We start from the raw sequence: 26,376 nt of genomic DNA, 5'->3' as shown, positions 1-26,376 counted from the left end.
CGTGCAAATGTTTCATCATTCTGTTATAGTCCAATTTCTCCAGGATCTCTGAGAAACATGGGAGAACAGAAATGGGCCGGTAGTTTCTAAATACACTATGGTCTCCAGATTTGTAAACAGGGACTACATTTGGTGAAAATATGGGTCAAAGGCTTAGCAATTGAATGTCTAGTTTTCATAATTAAGTTAGATCTGACCTCATCATGACTAGCAGCAGAGTCTTTCAGGCACATAATTATGTCCAAGATTTCCTTCTCTGTAGGAGGCTTGAAGCTCTGAATAGAAGGATGGAAATGTGTCAGAAACCAATATTACCAATATTAACAAAATAATTGTATGCAATGTCAGATGGGTCAGAGTAGACTCTATTTTCATCACCAAATTGAGATGGAAGAGTGGCTATAGACTTATCCATATTTAGAAGCTGGTTAATGACTCCCCAGGTAGTTTTATGTTATTAGAAGCCTCATTGAATTTGTCGGAAAAGTTATTTTTCTTGGCAGTTCTAACAAGATGATTATAATTGTTACGAAATGTCTTATAATTTTCTATATTAATTGGGGATGGATTACTGATGAATTTCTTATACAATCTATTCTTAGCTTTCAGAGACTTATGGAGATCTGGTGTAAACCAGGGTTTTCTAAATGCAGAGATAGGGCTGGGTGATATGGACCAAAAGTCATATCTCAATATTTTCTAGCTGAATGGCGATACTCGATATATATTGATATTTTTTCTGTGCCATAATTGGGGTTTCCCCCAAAACATTATAGCATAGCATCTCTGTTAGCTTCATTTTTTTCTGAGGCAAACCCTTAAAAAAACAGTCAGTTTTAATACAAAGCCTCGTGCCAAATGTCACACAGGTTCCTTTTATTAACAGAGGTCTGCACAATATCAAAATGTATAAAACAAATGAAATAAAAATAAACTGCCTGCATATATAGAATAAAAATGCTTCTTGAATAAAATAAAACAAATATCCCTTTCCTGCATAACAATTAAATTGAAATACACTGTGCAATTAATAAAATGTAGACAGTAACAGGCAGACTTTTCCACTGAGGTTGACAGTTGTGCAAATAACAAAACATTTGTGCAAATCTCAAATAAAACATTAAATTTTTTCAAAATCCAAAAAAAAAAAAAAAAAATTTAATAATCGATATAAACGATATTGTCTCGTACCATATCGCGTTTGAAAATATATCGATACATATTAAAATCTCGATATATCACCCAGCCCTATGCGGAGACTTTGTTTGCTTTTTTGCTGACAAGAGGAAAGCACCTGTTGAATACAGAGTTGAAAGACTTGAAAAATGACTGATATGCTTGTTCAACATCATCATGGGTGTATCCATCATCACATAGATTGTCATCAACCTGCATCTCAAACCGGTCAACATTTCTGTTGTTATACACTATACCGTAGAACTAGAACTTGTAAGATGTGAGATGACAATGGCAATAAACACGATGCTTGGAGGATGCTCATATAGGTGTTCATATGCAGGACTTGTAGTTAGATCGTTATGTATGACGCGAAGAAGCCATTTCTAGAACAACAACTTTATTCTTCAACTGTCTTGATACCAACGCACTAACACAAGAGTACAGTCACAGTGCCGCATAATGGTCACACAGAGTAATGCACTTGTTTTCAATAAACTACACCTCCCTTTCTCAAGTTTGTTTTCCTCATAACAGTTTCTATTTATTATATGGACATGACAGTTATGAAAACAGCATTACAACATTTAACCAAGTTTACACTAAAGGCACTGTAAATAACATAATACGGTCCTCATGAGACTAAATTTACCAACCAAAATTGCCATCCAATATCACAGATCCGTATTAACTCTGCATATTTCTTTGAAGCTGGAAAAACAATTGACTTAAGCATAACAATATAACTTTCAATTCAAACAAAACATTAATGCCTAAATCTTGTGACTGAATTTGAAAAGATCACAATTAGCGCATAACAGCTTGATCGCTAACATTTACATCATACTTGTTCCATTCTTTTTTTTTTCTTTTCTGTTTTTTATTCCAGATAACACCATGGCACTCTTAACAGGCCTTCCACAGCGAGTTGTTCTCACAGGGTTGTTCTTGGATACAGCATTGTCAGTCGCTACTCTTGGACTATGCAGTACAGCGGAACAGTATGCAGTAGAGCTAGTTGGATCAGCACTTGTTAGAGTGTCTTGCTCCACGTGATACGAGTGCTCTGGTGTGATGTCACTAGGTGGCACTGGAAATGAAGTCTCTCTAGTTTTGAGCAGGTGTCTGCGATTTCTCCTGTACATTTCTCCTCTTGTGGTTTTGATAATGTTTGATCTGGGCTGAATGAGTTTCTCTACCACAGTGGCTGGTTCCCACTTGTTGCCTTGTGTAACCCGCACATTTTCACCAACTTGGAGGTCAGACATGACCTCTTCATGTAGACTTTTTAGCTGACTCCGACTCAACTCACTGGCTCTGCAAATGTCTATTGCTTTATTTAGCGTGAGGTCCGGTTCTCTCAGTAGTCGCCCTCTCACTTGGTCATCTGTGATTCCACACACGATTCTATCTCGTATCAGTGAGTCGGTGAGGTGCTCAAACTCGCAGTCTTTCACTTTGTTTTTTAAATCAGTCACATATGCATCAACAGTCTCTGATTTTCCTTGCACTTGAATAAAGAACAGGTGCCTCAAATACGTCACATTTTTCCTTGGCTCACAATGTTGGCGGAAAAGTTATTTCAATGTATCATAGTCATCTACGTCTTCATCAAAGTCAAAAGTTTTATATACCTGTAATTGCTTTGTCCCCGGCCACATGTAGGAACGTGGCTCTTTTCACTGCATCAGACTTTTCGTCGATTCCGCTGGCGACAAGAAACAGTTAAAAATCTCTGGATCCAGACTCTCCAATTTTCCGCTAGATTTCCTTCTATACTTAATGAGGTCGGATGTTTCATCTGCTTCATTTTGTCTTCCTATCTTTGTTTTATTTCAAGTTTTTATTCTGATGCCATGTTATATATGACGCGAAATAAGCTATTTCTAGAACAACAACTTTATTCTTCAACTGTCTCGATACCAACGCAGTAACACAAGAGTACAGTCACAGTGCCGCCTAATGGTCACACAGAGTAATGCACTTGTTTTCAAATATACTACATAGATGAAGGGGAAGACCGACGGTTCAGGACAAACTTTAAACCTCACAAATACAACCAAACAATCAACACTGGGAAGCACTTTTGACTTGTTAAAATCCTATCTTTTTGTCCATTTTTGTAATTCCAGACCCCCCACAAGAAAATGTTTGTAAGGTGGAGGAGGACGGGGTTTTCAGTGACCAGCACCTGGATAACCTGGAGAGGAGCTGCAGCCCGGACCAGGAGGAACCAGGGCATCCACAGACTACAGAACTGGAGGAAGACTCCAGCGGTCAGGAGATGAAGCACGAGGACGTAGAGGTGGATGTCTCATTGGTCAATGTCGCTGATGTGAATGTTGAAAATGGTGAACCAGGACCAAACTGTGGCCAGCTGCTGTTGCACACTTCTCCTGAAGCTCAAAACAAAGATGAGGAAGGGACTGAAAGTTTACGCTCAGACTCCAGTAAAACTGCAGATCGGGAGCCAATGAGACGACACGTTGACCACGAAGATGCTGCTGTCCCGTCAGACAGCAACTGTAAACCAAAGCTGACAAGGACCCACACGGGGAAGAAGGTATTTTCTTGCAGCACTTGCAGGAAAGAGTTCAGTAAAAGTTGTATTTTAATAGCTCACATGAAGATCCACACTGGCGAAAGGCCGTACCTGTGCAACACCTGCGGCAAATCGTTTAGAAAATCATCACATCTTAAAAGCCACATAACCACGCACACAGGCGAGAAGCCCTACATCTGCAAAACATGTGGAAAAAGTTACAGGCAAAATTCCGACCTGGTGATTCACTCGAGGATCCACACGAGCGAGAAGCCCTACATCTGTAAAACATGTGGAAAAAGTTACACACAACGTTCTAACCTGGTGATTCACTCGAGGACCCACACCGGCGAAAGGCCGTACCTGTGCAACACCTGCAACAAAACCTTTACTAGATTATCAGATCTTAAAAGCCACATATACACGCACACGGGCGAGAGGCCCTACATCTGCAAAACATGTGGAAAGAGTTACACGCGAAGTTCCCACCTGGTGATTCACTCGAGGACCCACACCGGCGAAAGGCCGTACCTGTGCAACACCTGCGGAAAAACCTTTATTCAATTGTCAAATCTTAAAAGCCACATAACCATGCACACGGGCGAGAAAACAATATTAGTGCAAGACGTGCAACAAAGGTTTTGGCCGCAGAATGGATTTCCTGAGTCACATGAAAAATCACCCGGAGGAGAAGTCTGGTGACTCGTGACAAATGAAGCTCATGTTGTCGTCCTCCGGGGGCAGCTGTCCACTCCTGTCTGACCCACAGAAGAAGAACCCGCAGAAGTCCAACCACCACCTCCTGTGGCTGATGAGCCTAATCCCCTCCCCACAAGGGTTGCAGGTTCAACCCGGATTTATGTTTCTCCGTCAACTTGATGCAGAGGGATCGATGTGGTTGTGTACTTTTTATTTAAAGTTCTGCATTGAGTTTGTTTGAATCCCTGTTCCTTCTTAAAACTGTGTTATTTGTTGCTGTTGGTAACTTGCCGTCTCTACGGTGCAAATAAAGGTTTGTTAGTATTTGCTGAAGGTTCTTTAAACGTGGCAGTTTATTTTGTTCATCTACAAAGCCTCTCTCACACGCCCTTTTTCCCGTCTGTTTCTTCTTCACTCACATTCTCTTTGTAAAGTTAATCTGCAGCTCCATGTTGTTGAACTGAAAACCATGAAGAAACTTCAGAGAATCAAGGACAAAAGAAGAAACGCAACCATCAACACGTCAGAATCAGAACAGCCAACCATCTGTCACCATTTTCTAGTACAACCAGCATTTAGCTCAGAAAACAATGTTGAAAGAGAAATGTCATCAAATGAAGTTGAAAAGTGGAGATGCACTTTTGTCTTTTATCCTCAACTTCCTCAATCACGTCATTTTGATCCAGTTTGTTATTTCACTGTTCTTGGCTTCATCAAGAATCATCATGAATTGAACTGAAAAAAGTTTAGTGAACTAATTAGTATTTTGAGTTGTGGAGATTAATGATATTAAGAAATTTTACTAAATGCCTAAAACCTAATTAGAATGTAAGATAAATGTATAAGAATTTGAATAAATGCAATGTCAAATGTAAGATCTTAAACACATCTGACTTAATTTAAATAAGTATAATTTTGAAAAATAATTTAGATTTCTATAAAAGAAAATACAAAATCATGTCTCCGTTTTTATTTTCATTAATTCTTTTATGATTCTACACATTTACCGTAATGTTAAATGTAAAATTTAGACCAGTATCTTTGAACATATACTGAATTCTTTTATTTTTTTTTAACCACACAGTTGCAATAAATAATGGTGTGCATTCATGTCCATCTATGGGAAGAATAAACCCAAACCTTTGATTTAAGCTTTAAAAGTGCAGTTTAATGGGCAGCTCGGTGGCGTAGTGGGTTAAGTAGCAGCTCATGTACTGAGGCTACAGTCCTCCTGCAGCGGTCCTAGGTTTAAATCCCGGCCTGCACCTTTGCTGTACGTCATCCCCATTCTCTCTCTCTACCCCCTTCCTGTCTGCAACTTGAATAAAGGGCCACTAGAGCCATAAAAAAAATTAAATGCAGTTTAATGAAACCTTCACAGTATCAAGTGCAAATCTTGAACATGAAACTTTGCTCATATCAACTAATTCAGCATTTGACGTTAGAAACAGCCAATCATACCTGCCCTAGAAACAGAATATTTGCAACAGCTGCCAGCCTGTTTCATCAACTCTCTCTCTGATACAGGTACAGTTAAAAGTGATGACATTCCCCTTCAAAATATTAACATGGACAACATCATAAAGTGCATCCTAAAAACACCTTCACGATACTTTGTTTGGGTGGAGAGGCTGAAACACACTGAGATATAACAGCCATCATTTCTTAACTAGCCAGAAATCCTGAGAGGGAAGCTTGATTTTGAGAGTCAAACCTAACGTTTAGTTTTGGGAAATTCCTGCAAAAAAAACTTTGGAAGTCTCCAAAAATGTTTTCATATGTATTATTTTGAAGCCCATTGCAATAAAAGTTTCTTAACAACATAAATATTTTATGACAAACAATAAAGTAGACATGAATTAAAAAATATTTTTCATTTTATTTATTGATATTAACAATCAGAAGCTTATCATATAAATTGCGTCAGCTGTCATTGTGTCGGAAAAAATAAAACTCTTTCTAAACCTTCTTGCTTGTGTTGTTTTCTCAGATAAATCACTTTGGATAAAAGCGTCTGCTAAATGACAGAAGTCGTAGTAAACCAGTGATGAAAAATGTTGTATGCATTTTGTTCTAATTATTTTCGTTGCTAAATGAAATACTTACTGTAACTGCGAGAAGGAACTATCCGTAGAACCGTGATTTCTACCGGAAATCCAGATTGTAACACCCGGCGGAAGGTCGGAAGTTTGGAGCGAACGGAACACGTGAGCAGTGATTCCTTTGAGGAGGACGGTTCTGTTGTTTCCTTTCTTTTTCCTCTTCAACAATGTCTAAGGTGAATCATCTGAGAGAGTTTATCGGTCAGCGACTAACAGCAGCTGCTGTAGAAATATTGTCAGTGTTTGAAAAAAGCATCTTGGAGTATGAAGAAGAGCTCGACCGTCAGCGCAGACTGTTGGACCTCGCCTGGAAACCTGAAATCAGACTCCACAGAGTCGGTACGTAACCCTGGAAAGTTGAATGAATGAACACATGAGTATGACTCCTACAAGATCCCTTTTGTTTCCAGTTAAAAGCCGTGGTGATGAAGCAAACCAACTAAATGGGAAACTCCCCAGCTCAAGCAGCTGCTGATGTGGGATTCGGAAACATCCCGAACTAACTTGTTGTTCTGTTTACTTGGTGCTGCCTTTCATGCTCCATTCAGACTCTGGACCAGACTCATATTTCACACTTTAAACTTAATCCTTTATTTAGTAGAAAAGATATAGATCACCGTTTTTTTTTAGATGTATTTATTCAGCACAGTATAAAAACAGAACAAGTAACATACAAATGTAAAAGAGAGATTGGTAATGTGCTAGGCTGAGGCAAAAAGCCCAAGGGGCTTATACGAGGCCTCTACCTGTAAAATACAGCAAAAGATTGTACAAAGATTTAAAAAATGGAGAATACATGATTGCAGTCTAAAGACAAAGCAAATAAACAGCAGCATGAATAGAATACATGGTATCTACATGATTAAAGAAAAAAATAACAAATCTAGAAATATCATGAGGCAATCTGATCAATTAAATGTGTCCTGAGTTTATGTTTAAAATGATTGAATGAAGTAGAGGTAGACGAGATTGCTGTAGGTGTTCCATAACTGTATCTGATGGAGAACTGACACAAACCAGTACGGAACTTCAGGAGATTTAAATTATTAGCCTGTCTTGTATTAAAATGGTGCATATCACTGTTGAACTGAAAACAATCTTTACATGGCAAAGAAAATGAAACTGGAAGGAACAATACTTTAAAATAAAATTGCAGGTTTGATATGTATTTAACTTAAAGATTATGGGCTCAAATTAATGCCATAAGTATTTTGTATCTGTAAATAAACTTTGTACTTGTAGAAATAATTTGTGCGTGTGCAAAAAATATTTGTACTTGCAAAAAATATTTGTACTTGTAAAAATATTTTGTGCGTGTGAAAAAAATATTTGTACTTGTAGAAATATTTTGTGCATGTGCAAAAAGTATTTGTACTTGCAAAACATATTTGTACTTCTAGATACAAAGCTACAAACTTTTTTTACAAAGCTACAAACTTTTTTTTACGAAAGCTACAAACCTTTTTTCAAAAGCTACAAACTTTTTTTACAAAGCTACAAACTTTTTTTTACAACTACGAGTTTTGGCAGTGTTTTGACGTGCCAAAACTAACAGCCAATCAGCGATCTTTGGCACGGGTTTCAAAGGGTTTCTGGAGAGCCAATCAGATCATTGCATCGCCTACTGACGTCGCCGCCATATTGGATGTGGCAAGACTGGGCTGCAAACTAATACAAGTAAATGGACTTATTTTCATAAAGCACCTTTCTACAAAGAAATTTACGTTTTACGTCTCATTTATTCATTCACACGCGCACTAGTATACTTGGGAAACAGTTAGGCACCAAATATAATATATTTAATTTTCTCAGACGGCAAAAATAAGAACTTTATTGATCCCACATAGGAGTAATTCATGTTATATCAGCTATAGAGAACAAGGTAGTGCCGAAAAACAATATATATCCCCCCTCACAAAAATATAGACATATTTTTTTATCAACAAAACGAATAAAAAAAATATATATATTATATTTGGTGCCTAATTGTTTCCCAAGTATATTAGTGCGTGTGTGAATGAATAAATGAGACGTAAAACGTAAATTTCTTTGTAGAAAGGTGCTTTATGAAAATAAGTCAATTTACTTGTATTAGTTTGCAGCGCAGTCTTGAACATCCAATATGGCGGCGACGTCAGTCGGCGATGCAATGATCTGATTGGCTCTCCAGAAACCCTTTGAAACCCGTGCCAAAGATCGCTGATTGGCTGTTAGTTTTGGCACGTCAAAACACTGCCAAAACTCGTAGTTGTAAAAAACGTTTGTAGCTTTGTAAAAAAAGTTTGTAGCTTTTGTAAAAAAAAGTTTGTAGCTTTGTAAAATGTTTGTAGCTTTTGTAAAAAAAGTTTGTAGCTTTGTATCTACAAGTACAATTTTTTTTTTTGCAAGTACAAACATTTTTTGCAAGTACAAATATTTTTTGCACACGCACAAAATATTACAAGTACAAAGTTTATTTACAGATACAAAATACTTATGGCATTAATTTGAGCCCATACAAGATGGGTAAAATATTGAGTTGTTTGAAAAGAGAGGCAGAATGAGCAGACCAATTACTGTGTGTGGCAATCCCGCAGAATCTTTTTTACAACATATGAAGTTTATGAAGATGTGTGTTGTAGCTAGCTCCCCAAATAATATTACAGTAAATGAGATATGGATATATCAACCTATAATAAAGAGTTGGGAGACAATTTTCATTCACCAAACAACGGAATTTGCCAATAATACCAATAGATTTAGATATTTTTTACAGACATGGTTGATGTGGTTTTTCCAGCTTAAACTTTCATTGATAATTACACCAAGGAAGGTTGTTAACCTGAGTGAGCGGGTCATCTCCTATAGACAGACCGGTGTTAGATTTACAATATATTTTATTTTTTGATGCAAATATAATAAAATTAGATTTTTTTTATATTCAGTGATTTTTGTTAATATTAAACCATTTTGAAATGTTTTGTAAATCATGGTTGGCCTTTCCCATTAGAGATGAAAATCATTATGTGAAATAAATAAGTTTGTATCATCGGCAAAAAGTACAGGAAACAAGGAGGACGAGGCTGCGGCCAAATCATTTATATGAATCAAAAACAACAGGGGCCCTAGTATAGACCTCTGCGGGACCCCGCATTTTAAGGTGGCCCTCTCTGATGATTTACCATCAATGATAACAAATTGCTGACGGTTATGCATATAATTGAAAAGCCACACGTGAGTGATTCCAGCAATTTCATAGTGTAATAATTTTTGAAGAAGAATATCAAAATTAACTGTGTCAAAAGCTTTGGATAAATCAAGAAAGATTCCTAAAGTGTATTCATTTTTATTGATTGCAGTGTGAATTTTATCAACCAATTGAAGTAAAGCCATTTCTGTAGAATAATTTTTCCTAAATCCATATTGTTGTTTATACAGTATATTACAGTCCTGCAAATGTTTCATCATTCTGTTATAGACCAATTTCTCCAGGATCTTTGAGAAACATGGGAGAACAGAAATGGGCCGGTAGTTACTAAATACACTATGGTCTCCAGATTTGTAAACAGGGACTACTTTGGCAATTTTGAAGTCATTGGATATTATTCCAGTTTCTAGAGATTTGGTGAAAATATGGGTCAAAGGCTTAGGCTGCGTCCCACTTGACCCACTCGCCCTCGTTTTCTTCACTACCCCTAAATTTTGCGCGTTCCCGTTAGGGTAGTGGTGTCCCAATTCCTCTTTTCACCTAGGGGGAGTGGGCATAACGAGGGCTAGGGGCTGAGAATAGCCTCTACGGATCGAGTGATTTCAGATGCTGACTTCGCGAGTGAGGGGCTATGAAAATTTCCCAGAATGCTTTTCGTCGTCATTTGTGGACTGAATCCAAAAAAAAAAAAAAATGGCGGACATTTCTTAGTGAATAAATCAATATTTTGAGTTAGTTTCTGCATAAAAATGCGTTTTGATTACATTTCTAGCGACAAATGTATATTTTAATTTCATAATATTCAATCAGTGAATGTACATAATCCCTTTTTTGTCCGTTGTTCGCGAAGAATCGCGCCGGAGTAAAGGCTGTTAGGTTACGCCATAGGCTACGTAACCTACGCCGTAGGCTACGTAAGCTATGCCGTAGACTACGTAACCTACGCCGTAGGCTCTGCGTCGATTTGACTCGCCGACTGAAGGCAAACAGGCAGACTCGTCTCAGATTGTGACCAAGGGAGATATTTTGTGAGAAATAGAGAGAAATAATCCTGTGACTCGTCAGATTTGTTTTAGATGTTTCTGATATAATCTGGGTAATTTACACACTTTCAGATAAAGTTGCCGAAGATCACGCCAGAATAAAGGGATTTATGGTTCCGCGTTACACCAACGCAGAGCATACGGCGTAGGTTACGTAACCTACGCCTAACCTACGGAATGGACAGATTAATCGTTGTTCAGTCTTCCCACTGGGACAAAACCTACGCCATAGGCTCTGCGTTGGTGTAACGCCGAGGGCTCTGCGTCAATGAACGCGGCGACGCACGCCGTACGCCGTACCCTACGCCGTAGGCTCTGCGTCGATTTAACGCGGACCCAAGCTCCGGAGCCAGCAGACAGAAATCTCGAAATTTCGGAGCAAATTTCTTAACAGGCGTAGCTACAACTGTAAGATTTCATCTATTAAACCAATATCTTCCTAAATGATTTATTTCAGCCAGTGTAATTCTCAACAGAGCTGCAGGTTTCTCTCCCGGGACGACGGCGCTGGGTTGACCCGGCGGACACGTCTGTTCTCGGGCTGTGAGCTGCTGCTGCTCCCCGGGGCCAGGGGCTCTTCTCATCTCCGAAAACATTGAGTCAAATTTCTTAACAGGCGTTTTTTGGATAAACTGAGCCCAGGTTGGGGATCTTAACGGTTACTTTTATGCCTGAAAAAATATTAAAACTTAATAAAGTGCCATATTAACAGCGCTACAGCTGAAATTAAAACAGCTTTTGGCTCTCTGCTTCCTGATCAGGGTAGGGATGAAAATAAGGGGGAGTAGGAGAATGGGACAGGCACCTGGGCCAAGTGCCCTAGATTTTAAGTGCCCTAAAATCTCCCCCTTCTTTTTTAGGGGGTAGGGAAGAAAAGAAGGGCAAGTGAAGAAAAGAAGGGCGAGTGAAGGGGAATTGGGATTGGGCCTTAGCAATAACATAAGTAAGTTAGATCTGACCTCATCATGACCAGCAGCGGAGTCTTTCAGGCACATAATTATTATTATTAAGATTTCCTTCTCTGTAGGAGGCTTGAAGCTCTGAATAGAAGAACCTGTCAGACCCGGCTATAGGAGATAACCTTTCTGAAAGAACTGTACCAATATTAACAAAATAATTGTTAAAAACATATGCAATGTCAGATGGGTCAAAGTAGACTCAATTTTCCTCACCAAATTGAGATGGAAGAGTAGTTGTAGACTAATTCATATTTAGAAGCTGGTTAATGACTCCCCAGGTAGTTTTTATGTTATTAGAAGCCTCATTGAATTTGTTGGAAAAGTACTTTTTCTTGGCAGTTCTAACAAGATGATTATAATTGTTACGAAATGTCTTAGAATTTTCTATATTAATTGGGGATGGATTACTGAGGATTTTTTTGTAATTCCAGAACTCCCACAAGAAAATGTTTGTAAGGTGGAGGAGGACGGGGTTTTCAGTGACCAGCACCTGGATAACCTGGAGAGGAGCTGCAGCCCGGACCAGGAGGAACCAGGGCATCCACAGACTACAGAACTGGAGGAAGACTCCAGCGGTCAGGAGATGAAGCACGAGGACGTAGAGGTGGATGTTTCATTGGTCAATGTCGCTGATGTGAAAGTTGAAAATGGTGAACCAGGACCAAACTGTGGCCAGCTGCTGTTGCACACTTCTCCTGAAGCTCAAAACAAAGATGAGGAAGGGACTGAAAATTTACGCTCAGACTCCAGTAAAACTGCAGATCCGGAGCCAATGAGACGAAATGGTGACCACAAAGATGCTGCTTTCCCGTCAGACAGCAACGGGTTCATTGAAAGTAATATTTTAATGGATCACATGAAGATCCACACCGGCGAAAGGCCGTACCTGTGCAACACCTGCAACAAAACCTTTACTAGATCATCAGATCTTAAACGCCACATAATCACGCACACGGGCGAGAAGCCCTACATCTGCAAAACATGTGGAAAAAGTTACAAGCTACGTTTCCACCTGGTGGATCACTCGAGGACCCACACCGGTGAAAAGCCGTACCTGTGCAACACCTGTGGAAAAACCTTTACTCAATCATCAAATCTTAAAAGCCACATAACCATGCACACGGGCGAGAAGCCCTACATCTGCAAAACATGTGGAAAAAGTTACAGGCTACGTTCCACCCTGGTGGTTCACTCGAGGACACACACTGGCGAAAAGCCGTACCTGTGCAACACCTGCGGAAAAACCTTTACTGAATCATCAACTCTTAAACGGCACATAACCACGCACATGGGCGAGAAGCTATATTTGTGCAAGACGTGCAACAAAGATTTTAGCCGCAAAATTGATTTGCTGAGTCACATGAAAAATCACCCGGAGGAGAAGTCTGGTGACTCGTGACAAATGAAGCTCATGTTGTCGTCCTCCGGGGGCAGCTGTCCACTCCTGTCTGACCCACAGAAGAAGAACCCGCAGAAGTCCAACCACCACCTCCTGTGGCTGATGAGCCTAATCCCCTCCCCACAAGGGTTGCAGGTTCAACCCGGATTTATGCTTCTCCGTCAACTTGACGCAGAGGGAACGATGTGGTCGTGTACTTTTTTTTTAAAGTTCTGCATTGAGTTTGTTTGAATCCCTGTTCCTTCTTAAAATCATATTATTTGTTGCTTTTGGTAACTTGCCATCTCCACGGTGCAAATAAAGAGCTGTTAATGTGCTGAAGTTTCTTTATACGTGACAGTTTATTTCGTTCATCTACAAAGCCTCTCTCACACGTTCTTTTTCCCGTCTGTTTCTTCTTCACTCACATTCTCTTTGTAAAGTGAATCTGCAGCTCCATGTTGTTAAATTCTCTCCATCTACTCCGTTCAGAGGTTATATATTGTGATGTTATACATAGTTCGCTGAAAACTGTAAAAGGCTTTATACATTTTAAAATCTGAGCTGCGCGTACATCAGATTATTGTGATAATTCATGGGAAAAAACTCAAAGTCAAAACAATGTAATTCAAATGATCCATGCTGTGTTATTGTAACAATAAGTTACAACATATTTGTGTACGTTTTTCATATTATTTAAATATGAAATTAACAATATTTAATCACATGTATAAATTCAAGTTGTACTAGATTTACAACTCGTCTGACACATGATTTCTTCTAAAGCTGATGTTGAGATCCGTGTTGAAGCTGCAGATCTGCAGGTTGGAGAGCAGGAAGAAGAGGGAGGATCATCGGGATCAGATTCCAGGAAGAGGACAGACTTTGGATTTAACCCTTTTATATCAGACATCCGTTTAGGAGTAAATGTCTTTTTACTTCAACTCATATTTAGTCAGAAATAATCATGAAAAATGTAATTAAGTTTTCATTTTAGATGGATGAATTATTTTATTGTTTATAATTCTGGAATATTACACTCTCCATATGTAGAAAGAGCAGCAGTGCCCCCTGGTGGTGAGTTATAAAAGCTCAACATAAACCCAAGAGTGAACAATCTATCGTAATAATAATAAAAACACAAATAGAAAAAGACTTTAGTTCATCAAGAGGAAAGTTGTCAGTGATGCAGATTATTGGTACAGCGTGATCAGTACAACCAGCATTTAGCTCAGAAAACAATGTCGAAAGAGAAATGTCATCAAATGAAGTTGCGATTCCTCTCCAGGGTTCTGATGGAGCTCTAAAGGGTTCTGATGGAGCTCTCCAGGGTTCTGACAGTCTCATGAAGGGGGTGGGAGACATTGTCCATGATGGAGGACAGCTTAGCCACCATCCTCCTCTCCCCCACCACCTCCACCGGGTCCAGACTGCAGCCCAGGACAGAGCCGGCTTTCCTCACCACCTTGTCCAGTCTCTTCCTCTCTGCTGCAGCGATGCTGCTGCTCCAGCAGACACACCATAAAAGATGGCCGACGCCACCACAGAGTCATAGAAGGTCCTCAGGAGGCCGTCCCTCACTCCGAAGGACCTCAGTCTGCGCAGCAGGTGGAGTCGGCTTTGGCCCTTCTTGTAGAGAGCCTGAGTGTTAACAGGTCGTTTAGTAAGGATAAAAGCGTCTGCTAAATGACAGAAGTAGTAGTAAACCAGTGATGAAAAAAATGTTGTATGCATTTCGTTCTAATTATTTTCGTTGGTAAATTAAATATTTACTGTAACTGTGAGAAGGAACTCTCCGTAGAACCGTGAGCTCTACCGGAACTCCAGATTGTAACACCCGGCAGAAGGTCGGAAGTTTTGAGTGTACGGAACACGTGAGCAGTGATTCCCATCCTGCTAAAGCCATCCTGGAGGACTGTTGGGAACATAATAAATCAAATATTATGAGTTTTGGGTGGGTAGGAAACATAAAAGCAGTACAAGCAGGTTTAGGTCATATACACTTCAGTCCGACAGTCCCATATTCGTGTACTCCTCCCTGGGTATTCATAGAACCGTCAGTAAACTTTGACATACAGCAACAATTGAAGAAAAGGAAGAGGCAGATTTCCGAGGGAAGGGTAGCTGAAAGTTATCTGGAACAACACTTTTCAGACTAAATATTAATTTTCACTGATGGGTCAAAGGACCCTGATACTGGAAGAACAGGAGCTGCAGTTTTCATTCCACACTACAAAACACATATCAAGAAAAGAACCACAGACCATTTATCAGTATATACAGTTGAACTTGCAGCTATCATTTTAGGCTTGGAATGGATAGAAGAAAACAACCATAACAAAACAGCAATAGCATCAGACAGTTGGGCAGCTCTTACAAGTATTAAAACCATGAAGTCATGTAGGCAAGATCTCATATATAAAATACATAATCTACTTCACAGAATGCACAAGAGGGGGTTGACAGTTTGCTTCATTTGGGTTCCTGCCCATGTAGGGGTAGAAGGGAATGAAGGAGTGGATATTCTGGCCAAACAAACACCCAAATCACACACTGTAGATACAGAAATTCCATTATGTAGGGCAGAGGGTAAATCAATAATCAAGAAACATGTGGGCAAAGTGTGGCAAGAATACTGGGACATCCAAGACACGGGAAGACACCTTTACAATATACAGAAAACAGTTGGGTTGGGAAGAAGGAGGGGCAGGAACCGGAGGGAAGAGGCAATCATTACACGACTCAGGATAGGGCACACAGGACTGAACAATACACTGCACAAAATAGGAAAACCCCCTGATGGCAGATGTGACCAATGTGGGCAGGCTGAATGTGTTCAGCATGTGTTGTTGGATTGTGGAGGATATGAGGTGGAAAGAAGGACATTAGCAGCAGCAGCAGAGGAAGCCAGGATGGCTTTAAATGTGGGGAACTTGCTAGGAGCAGAGTCAGGAGTTATGCTCAAGCATTTGATGGCATATCTGAAAGATACAGGGCTACTGGAGAGGATTTGATTTCCTTATTTAGTTTTTGTTTTATTTTATTTGTTTATTTTTATTTTTTACTTTTTTATTATTTTGTCTGCTAGTCTACTGTTCCACACTCCAGTCCAGTAGGTGGCGGTAATGCATCTTCAAGTTGGTTTGCCAACCGCCAATAAACACCATTGAAGAAGAAGAAGAAGAAGGAGAAGAAGAAGAAGAAGAAGAGGAAGAGCAGTGATTCCTTTGAGGAGGACGGTTCTGTTGTTTCCTTTCTTTTTCCTCTTCAACAATGTCTAAGGTGAATCATCTGAGAGAGTTTATCGGTCAGCGACTAACAGCAGCTGCTGTAGAAATATTGTCAGTGTTTGAAAAAAGCATCTTGGAGTATGAAGAAGAGCTCGACCGTCAGCGCAGACTGTTGGACCTCGCCTGGAAACCTGAAATCAGACTCCACAGAGTCGGTACGTAACCCTGGAAAGTTGAATGAATGAACACATGAGTATGACTCCTACAAGATCCCTTTGTTTCCAGTTAAAAGCCGTGGTGATGAAGCAAACCAACTAAATGGGAAACTCCCCAGCTCAAGCAGCTGCTGATGTGGGATTCGGAAACATCCCGAACTAACTTGTTGTTCTGTTTACTTGGTGCTGCCTTTCATGCTCCATTCACACTCTGGACCAGACTCATATTTCACACTTTATGAATGAATGAATGAATGAATGAATGAATTTTTATTTCGAACATGTATATAAAAAATACACATTAACATCTTCATATTCACATATGTTGGAAAAAAGGAGTAGGAAGAAGTCTACACTTTTTCCTAGTTCCTACCCCTTTATAACTCTATGAATTTACATTATTGCTATTATTATATCTACACAATATCCATATAAATATAGTCTATATAAATACTATGTAAAACATGCCTATTACTATAAAATCTGTTGTCAAATATCTTGGCATTTCCATCTCTAAAGATTCAGCAGAACGTGAAAATAAAAATGTGTGGAGGGTAATTAATGAATGCCAAACCAAACTTAACTCCTGGTTATTAAGAGACATCAGTTTATTAGGTCGTATCTTCTTAACCAAAATGGAAAGTCTCTCCAGATGTATTTATCCAGCAAACACGTTGTCTATTCCCAATAACGTAATCAAAAAGATTAATCAGGTTAACTTTGATTATATATGGAGAAAGAAAAATAATTACATTAGGAAAACTGAACTGACCAAAGAATTCAAAGATGGAGGCCTGCAAGTTATAGATTTAGATTTTATTAATGGAAACCTAAAATGAACTGGTTGAAATCTTTTCTACACAATAAGAGCTTTTGGTATCATATCCCCAGAGTCATTTTTTTGTATAGATATCTTTATTGAGGGCATTAAAAAAAAAAGAAAAAAAGAAGATTTACAATAACAATATAATTATCAATATTTCCCCCCCTTTTTTTACTTTTCATAACATTAATTAAACCAAAATAAATAACTAATAAGAGAAAAAAGAAAAATAAGAAAAAGAAAAAATAAATTAAAAAAAGGAATAAGTAAATAAAAACAACAGAACACCCTCTCCCCTTCCCTCCGTCACATGGTCAATAAATTACATCATTCAAAATCATTTAATATATGTCTATTAATACTAGAACAAAAATGAATAATAAATATAATCAAGTCCTGTGTAAACACATTCATTAATACAGTAGATGATTCAGATCATTTCAGTTCCGAGTCATTTTTAATAAACTGGGAGGCATTGAACTGTTACTAAGATGCAACTTTACAGTTCAAATTTCATGCTTTAGACTTAGTCGTTTATTTTGTAGAAAAGATGCAGGTCACAGTGTGAGATGTGAGATGACACTGGCAAAAAACGTGATGGTTGGAGGATGTTCATATATGTGTTGATATGCTGTACTAGTTAGATCATTATTCATGACGCGGAAGAAGCCATTTCTAGAACAACAACTTTATTCTTCAACTGTCTCGATACCAACGCAGTAACACAAGAGTACAGTCACAGTGCCGCCTAATGGTCACACAGAGTAATGCACTTGTTTTCAAATATACTACCGTATTTTCACGACCATTCGGCGCACCGTGTGAAAAGGCGCAGCCTCATTTTTGTCTCTCATTTTTAGATTTAAAACACACATACGGCGCACCGACCCAAAAGGCGGAGTCTACAGACACGGAGCTGCACACACGCGCGCCGCAAAACACACACACAAGCACACAAGTGTGCTTATTTAAAAATAGAGCAGGAGCAAAACTTAGTTGGATTGTATTTTATTTCAGTTTTTACATTAATCAAACCCTTCAAAGTCCCGTCTTTCCCCGGCGCGGACCCCGTCTTTCCCCGGCGCAGATCCCATCTTTCCCCTGCGCGGATCCCGTCTTTCCCCGGCGCGGACCCCGTCTTTCCCCGGCGCGGATCCCGTCTTTCCCCGGCGCTGGCACCATTTCATGAAGCGAAAGCACCAAGACAGACCTCCATGACAATGTTCAATTTTAATTTCTTCCGCCAGCGCTACTGCTTTCGGTTTGAGGATGGTCTCATTCACGTCCGCAACTCATAGGTGCTTCACACGCCCCCTTCTCCCTTTACCGTTCTCATGGTGGCCGTCCGCCTTACATTACCGTAATACAGGTAATAGATACGGCGCACCGTTTCATTGGGTGCGCAGCACATTTATAAAAGGGAAAAATAATTTTATGTGCGCCTTATGGTCGGGAAAATACGGTACATAGATGAAGGGGAAGACCAAAGATTCAGGACAAAGTTTAAACCTCACAAATACAATAAACAATGGGAAGCACTTTTGACTTGTTAAAATCCAATCGTTTTGTCCCTTTTTGTAATTCCAGACCCCCCACAAGAAAATGTTTGTAAGGTGGAGGAGGACGGGGTTTTCAGTGACCAGCACCTGGATAACCTGGAGAGGAGCTGCAGCCCGGACCAGGAGGAACCAGGGCATCCACAGACTACAGAAATGGAGGAACACTCCAGCGGTCAGGAGATGAAGCACGAGGACGTAGAGGTGGAAGTCTCATTGGTCAATGTCGCTGATGTGAAAGTTGAAAATGGTGAACCAGGACCAAACTGTGGCCAGCTGCTGTTGCACACTTCTCCTGAAGCTCAAAACAAAGATGAGGAAGGGACTGAAAGTTTACGCTCAGACTCCAGTAAAACTGCAGATCAGGAGCCAATGAGACGACATGGTGACCACGAAGATGCTGCTGTCTCGTCAGACAGCAACTGTAAATCAAAGCTGACCAGGGCCCACGTGGAGAAGAAGGCCTTTTCTTGCAGCACTTGCAGGAAAGAGTTCAGTAAAAGTTGTAATTTAATGGATCACTTGAAGATCCACACTGGCGAAAGGCCGTACCTGTGCAACACCTGCGGAAGAACCTTTACTCAATTATCAGCTCTTAAAAGCCACATAACCACGCACACGGGCGAGAAGCCCTACATCTGCAAAACATGTGGAAAAAGCTACACAGAACGTTGTAACCTGGTGGTTCACTCGAGGACTCACACCGGCGAAAGGCCGTACCTGTGCAACACCTGCAACAAAACCTTTACTAAATCATCAACTCTTAATCAGCACATAACCACACACACGGGTGAGAAGCCATATTTGTGCGAGACGTGCAACAAAGGTTTTAGCCGCAGAAGTAATTTGCTGAATCACATGAAAAATCACCCGGAGGAGAAGTCTGGTGACTCGTGACAAATGAAGCTCATGTTGTCGTCCTCCGGGGGCAGCTGTCCACTCCTGTCTGACCCACAGAAGAAGAACCCGCAGAAGTCCAACCACCACCTCCTGTGGCTGATGAGCCTAATCCCCTCCCCACAAGGGTTGCAGGTTCAACCCGGATTTATGCTTCTCCGTCAACTTGACGCAGAGGGAACGATGTGGTTGTGTACATTTTTTAAAGTTCTGCATTAAGTTTGTTTGAATCCCTGTTCCTTCTTAAAACTGTGTTATTTGTTGCTGTTGGTAACTTGCCGTCTCCACGGTGCAAATAAAGAGCTGTTAGTATGTGCTGAAGTTTCTTTAAACGTGACAGTTTATTTCGTTCATCTACAAAGCCTCTCTCACACGTCCTTTTTCCCGTCTGTTTCTTCTTCACTCACATTCTTTGTAAAGTTAATCTGCAGCTCCATGTTGTTAAATTCTCTCCATCCACGTCGGGATCATATTCCAGGAAGAGGACAGACTTTGGATTTAACCCTTTTATATCAGACATCTGTTTAGAAGTAAATGTCTTTTTACCTCAACTCATATTTAGTCAGAAATAATCATGACAAATCTAATTAAGTTTTCATTTTAGATGGATGAATCATTTTATTGTTTATAATTCTGGAATATTACACTCTCCATATGTAGAAAGAGCAGCAGTGCCCCCTGGTGGTGAGTTATAAAAGCTCAACATAAACCCAAGAGTGAACAATCTAACTCAATAATAAAAACACAAATAAAAAAAGACTTTAGTGCATCAACAAGAGGAAAGTTGTCAGTGATGCAGATTATTGGTACAGCGTGATCAGTACAACCAGCATTTAGCTCAGAAAACAATGTTGAAAGAGAAATATCATCAAATGAAGTTGAAAAGTGGAGATGCACTTTTGTCCTTTATCCTAAACTTCCTCAATCACGTCATTTTGATCCAGTTTGTTATTTCACTGGTCTTGGCTTCATCAAGAATCATGAATTGAACTGAAAAAAAGTTTATTGAACCAATTAGTATTTTGAGTTGTGGAGATTAATGATATTAAAACATTTTACTAAATACCTAAAACTTAATTAGAATGTAAGATAAATGTATAAGAATATGAATAAATGCAATGTAAAATTAAGATCTTAAACACATCTGACTTCACTTAAATAAGTATAATTTTGAAAAATAATTTTGATTTCTATAAAAGAAAATACAAAATCATGACTCAGTTTTTATTTTCATTAATTCTTTTATGATTCTACACATTTACCGTAATGTTAAATGTAAAATTTAGACCAGTATCTACTTTGAACATATACTGAATTCTTTTATTTTTTTTAACCACACAGTTGCAATAAATAATGGTGTCCATTCATGTCCATCTATGGGAAGAATAAACCCAAACCTTTGATTTAAGCTTTAAAAGTGCAGTTTAATGGGCAGCTCGGTGGCGTAGTGGGTTAAGTAGCGGCTCATGTACTGAGGCTACAGTCCTCCTGCAGCGGTCCTAGGTTCAAATCCCGGCCTGCACCTTTGCTGCACGTCATCCCCATTCTCTCTCTCTACCCCCTTCCTGTCTGCAACTTGAATAAAGGGCCACTAGAGACACAAAAAAATTAAATGCAGTTTAATGAAATCTTCACAGTATCAAGTGCAAATCTTGAACATGAAACTTTGCTCATATCAACTAATTCAGCATTTGACGTTAGAAACAGCCAATCATACCTGTCCTAGAAACAGAATATTTGCAACAGCTGCCAGCCTGTTTCATCAACTCTTTCTCTGATACAGGTACAGTTAAAAGTGATGACATTCCCCTTCAAAATATGAACATGGACAACATCATAAAGTGCATCCTAAAAACACCTTCACGATACTTTGTTTGGGTGGAGAGGCTGAAACACACTGAGATATAACAGCCATCATTTCTTAACTAGCCAGAAATCCTGAGAGGGAAGCTTGATTTTGAGAGTCAAACATAATGTTTAGTTTTGGGAAATTCCTGCAAAAAAAACTTTGGAAGTTCCAAAAATGTTTTCATATGTATTATTTTGAAGCCCATTGCAATAAAAGTTTCTTAACAACATAAATGTTTTATGACAAATAATAAAGAAAACATGAATTAAAAAATATTTTTCTTTTATTTATTGATATTAACAATCAGAAGCTTATCATATAAATTGCGTCAGCTCTCATTGTGTTAGAAAAAATAAAACTCTTTCTAAACCTTCTTGCTTGTGTGGTTTTCTCAGATGTAAATCACTTTGGATAAAAGCGTCTGCTAAATGACAGAAGTAGTAGTAAACCAGTGATGAAAAATGTTGTATGCATTTTGTTGTAATTACTTTCGTTGGTAAATGAAATACTTACTGTAACTGCGAGAAGGAACTATCCGTAGAACCGTGATTTCTACCGGAACTCCAGATTGTAACACCTGGCGGAAGGTCGGAAGTTTGGAGCGAACGGAAGACGAGAGCAGTGATTCCTTTGAGGAGGACGGTGTTGTTTCCTTTCTTTTTCCTCTTCAACAATGTCTAAGGTGAATCATCTGAGAGAGTTTATCGGTCAGCGACTAACAGCAGCTGCTGTAGAAATATTGTCAGTGTTTGAAAAAAGCATCTTGGAGTATGAAGAAGAGCTCGACCGTCAGCGCAGACTGTTGGACCTCGCCTGGAAACCTGAAATCAGACTCCACAGAGTCGGTACGTAACCCTGGAAAGTTGAATGAATGAACACATGAGTATGACTCCTACAAGATCCCTTTTGTTTCCAGTTAAAAGCCGTGGTGATGAAGCAAACGAACTAAATGGGAAACTCCCCAGCTCAAGCAGCTGCTGATGTGGGATTCGGAAACATCCCGAACTAACTTGTTGTTCTGTTTACTTGGTGCTGCCTTTCATGCTCCATTCAGACTCTGGACCAGACTCATATTTCACACTTTATCAATGAATGAATGAATTAATTTTTATTTCGAACATTTATATAAAAAATAAACATTAACATCTTCATATTCACATATGTTGGAAAAAAGGAGTAGGAAGAAGTCTACACTTTTTCCTAGTTCCTACCCCTTTATAACTCTATGAATTTACATTATTGCTGTTATTATATCTACACAATATCCATATAAATATCGTCTATATAAATACTATGTAAAACATGCCTATTACCTCATAATTATCCATATAAGTATATAGAAAATATAAATATTACATGAATATTATATCAATATATAGAAAATACAAATATTTTATAAATCTATATAAATATACACTATATAACTACATAAATATCCCTATAAATATATACATTTTTTTCATTTCGTTTATTCCATTCATGGTATATATTCTTAATAATGTTGTACAAAATTCCATGAAGTACACATTATCACCATGAAAGAAAAGGAGCAGGAAGAAGAAAACTTAATATATGTTGCATACCTAATAAATATATAACATATATTTCATAATTATAACTATCCCTCTCAACATATAATATATACTACATAAATATCCACATAAATATCTAAACATATCTTAAGCAAGTATAATATACCATTTTTCCCTATTTTATTTGTTTCTCACACTCGTTACCCCATTTCCTCTTCCATATACCTGTTTATAAATCATTTTTTGTATCTCTTTTTAAACAGATTTATGTTCGTACTTTTTCATTTCCAGCTCCAAACTGTTCCACAGAGTCTCCACAGTTCCATATGCACATGCTGCACATTGTTGTTCCTACTTTATGTTTTCTAAAATTTAGTTTTCCCCTTAGATTATAGCCCCTTTCTCTCTCAGTGAACATTCCTCTGATATTTTTTGGTAGTAGATTATTCCTTGCTTTGAACATTATTTGCGCTGTTTTGTATTTCACCAGATCCATACATTTCTTAACCAGATCCATACATTTCTTTAGACTTAATCGTTTATTTAGTAGAAAAGATGCAGATCACAGTGGCTCCGTGTAAGATGTGAGATGACACTGGCAAAAAACCTGATCGTTGGAGGATGTTCATGTAGAAGTTCATATGCAGGACTTGTAGTAGTGGTACTACAACTGGTACTACTGGTACTATAATAGTACTACAACTGGTACTACTGGTACTATAACTGGTACTACTGGTACTATAACTGGTACTTTTATCTTTTATGTTGTGATCTGCTGGAGCAGCAGCATCACAGCAGTAGAAAGGAACAGACTGGAAAAGGTGAACGCGGGCTCTGTCCTGTACTGTAGTAGTAGTACTAGCTCTGTCCTGTACTGTAGTAGTAGTACTAGCTCTGTCCTGTACTGTAGTAGTAGTACTAGTCGTCCATCAGCACCATGGACAGCTCCATCAGCACAATGGAGAGCTCCATCAGTGACCAGCTTCGTCACCCGCCATGCATCACTGAGAGGCATCATCATCATCATCATCATCATCATCAAATCAAATCAAATCAAACTTTATTTGTACAGCACATTTCATACAAAAAGTGTAACACAAAGTGCTTTTCATAAAACATAAACATAAAATGTATTAATGCCCCCCCCCCCCCCCATTCATTGTTCTTTATGACCTCAAACTCCATGTCATACTTTTTTATCTTTGTACTAACATGTCAACATGATTTTACCTTAAGCTGGAATGTGGTGTCCTGCATAAGCAACAAGCTTGGAGTGAGATTTGCTCACCTTTTTATCCAGTCTCAGCTTTCTGAGGTCTTTCATAGAAATTACGTTGCAATCAGTCCCTATGGAAGCCCATAGGGGACTTTATTCAAATGCAAATGTAATTCCACAATAGCATTATAATTTTCCACATATGCATGAGTTATTTGGGACAAAAATGAAATTAAAATGCAATAATTCAATTTGAATTTTCATTTTCACATACTTGTATGGGCATTCTATGACAATATTATAATGAAAATGGAAAAGCTGTTTCACATTTCATTTTGAAAGATTTAACCTGATTTACAGAGGACAATATTCAAATGCAATAAGAAAAACAGCGCCCCCAGGCTAATGCATTTACATTTAAATGTCACCAAGCTCTTTTCTGGACAAAATTTAAATTAAAATGCAATTTTCTAACAACTTGCAAATTAAAATGAAAACAGCATTTCACATTTCATTTTGAAAGATTTAACCTGATTTACAGAGGACAATATTCAAATGCAATAAGAGAAACAGCGCCCCCAGGCTATTGCATTTACATTTACATATTACAACGCACTTTTAGGGACAATATTCAATTGGAAAATGCAAAAACTCAGTTTTATTTCCTTTGCCCTGAGCTCGGACTCACAGGCTCACGCCAGGCTACAGTAGCAATACAGCCTTCACCCCACTAGTCGGCGCGTAGCTCTCACAGACAGCAGAATTTGGGGTACAACTTTTTTATTTACATACAAATGTTTATCATTACGAACTGCTGCATGTAAACGTACTGACTGAGAGCTACGCGCCGACTAGTGGGGTGAAGGCTGTATTGCTACTGTAGCCTGGCGTGAGCCTGTGAGTCCGAGCTCAGGGCAAAGGAAATAAAACTGAGTTTTTGCATTTTCAAATTGAATATTGTCCCTAAAAGTGCGTTGTAATATGTAAATGTAAATGCAATAGCCTGGGGGCGCTGTTTCTCTTATTGCATTTGAATATTGTCCTCTGTAAATCAGGTTAAATCTTTCAAAATGAAATGTGAAACAGCTTTTCCATTTTCATTTTAATATTGTCATAGAATGCCCATACAAGTATGTGAAAATGAAAATTCAAATTGAATTATTGCATTTTAATTTCATTTTTGTCCCAAATAACTCATGCATATGTGGAAAATTATAATGCTATTGTGGAATACATTTGCATTTGAATAAAGTCCCCTATGGGCTTCCATAAGTCCCAGTGTCCAGCCTGACTTTCAAAACTTTCTTGTTGACAATCAGATCTTCACGCCACTTTTCTTTCTTTGCATCCACTGCATCCATTTGTGGGACTTGTTTTTCTGCTTTGATTGTGCCAACAAAGAAGTCCTGATCATCTGCCTCGGCTTTGTTTATATGTTGCACTTTATGATTATTTGTGTGCTTGCGTCAGTTGCACATTTTGGCATAGTGATTTTTCCTGCTGGGTGTAATTATTGACTCAGACCTGAACTTCAACAGCCATCTAAAGTTTATCACTAAATCTGCCTGTTACCACCTGAAAAACATTGTTAGAATTAATTCAATTCAATTCAATTTTATTTATATAGCGTCTAATACAACAGATGTTGTCTCTAGACGCTTTCCAGAGAACCAGAACATGAACATAAACATAAATATAAACATAAACATAAACCCCCGAGCAATTATTACATAAACAATGGCAGGTAAAAACTCCCATAGTGGGAGAAAAACCTTAAGCCAAACAGTGGCAAGGAAAAACTCCCCTTTAGGAGGGAAGAAACCTTGAGCAGGACCAGGCTCATAAGGGGGGACCCTCCTGCCGAAGGCCAGAGTGGGGGAGTCGCGGACGTCAACAGCACACAGCAGTCATGTGGAAGCAGCAACGGGATGACCAGGGGGGGGGGGGGGGGGGGGGCGCAGGCAGTATGTAT

General features: G+C 38.9%; 1 protein-coding gene across 1 annotated transcript; it reads left to right on the top strand.

The window, feature by feature from the left end:
• The first annotated feature begins 3,313 nt into the window (after positions 1-3,313).
• LOC133440702 (zinc finger protein 41-like) lies at positions 3,314-13,337 on the top strand. Its single transcript, XM_061718019.1, has 2 exons — positions 3,314-4,414; positions 12,166-13,337. Exons 1-2 carry the CDS (start codon positions 3,461-3,463, stop codon positions 13,105-13,107), a joined length of 1,896 nt encoding a protein of 631 aa, XP_061574003.1. The 5' UTR covers positions 3,314-3,460; the 3' UTR covers positions 13,108-13,337.
• The last annotated feature ends 13,039 nt before the right edge of the window (positions 13,338-26,376 follow it).

The sequence above is a fragment of the Cololabis saira genome, chromosome 3 (genome assembly GCF_033807715.1).
Source record: "Cololabis saira isolate AMF1-May2022 chromosome 3, fColSai1.1, whole genome shotgun sequence".
Lineage (NCBI taxonomy): Eukaryota > Metazoa > Chordata > Actinopteri > Beloniformes > Belonidae > Cololabis > Cololabis saira.
This window is presented reverse-complemented; position numbering and strand designations above follow the sequence as displayed.

Excerpts from the sequence above, each read along its gene's own strand:
- LOC133440702 (XM_061718019.1), top strand. The coding sequence starts at position 3,461 with ATGAAGCACGAGGACGTAGAGGTGGATGTCTCATTGGTCAATGTCGCT. Across the intron at positions 4,415-12,165 it reads AATCACCCGGAGGAGAAGTC|GTGGAGGAGGACGGGGTTTT; the intron begins TGGTGACTCGTG and ends AATGTTTGTAAG.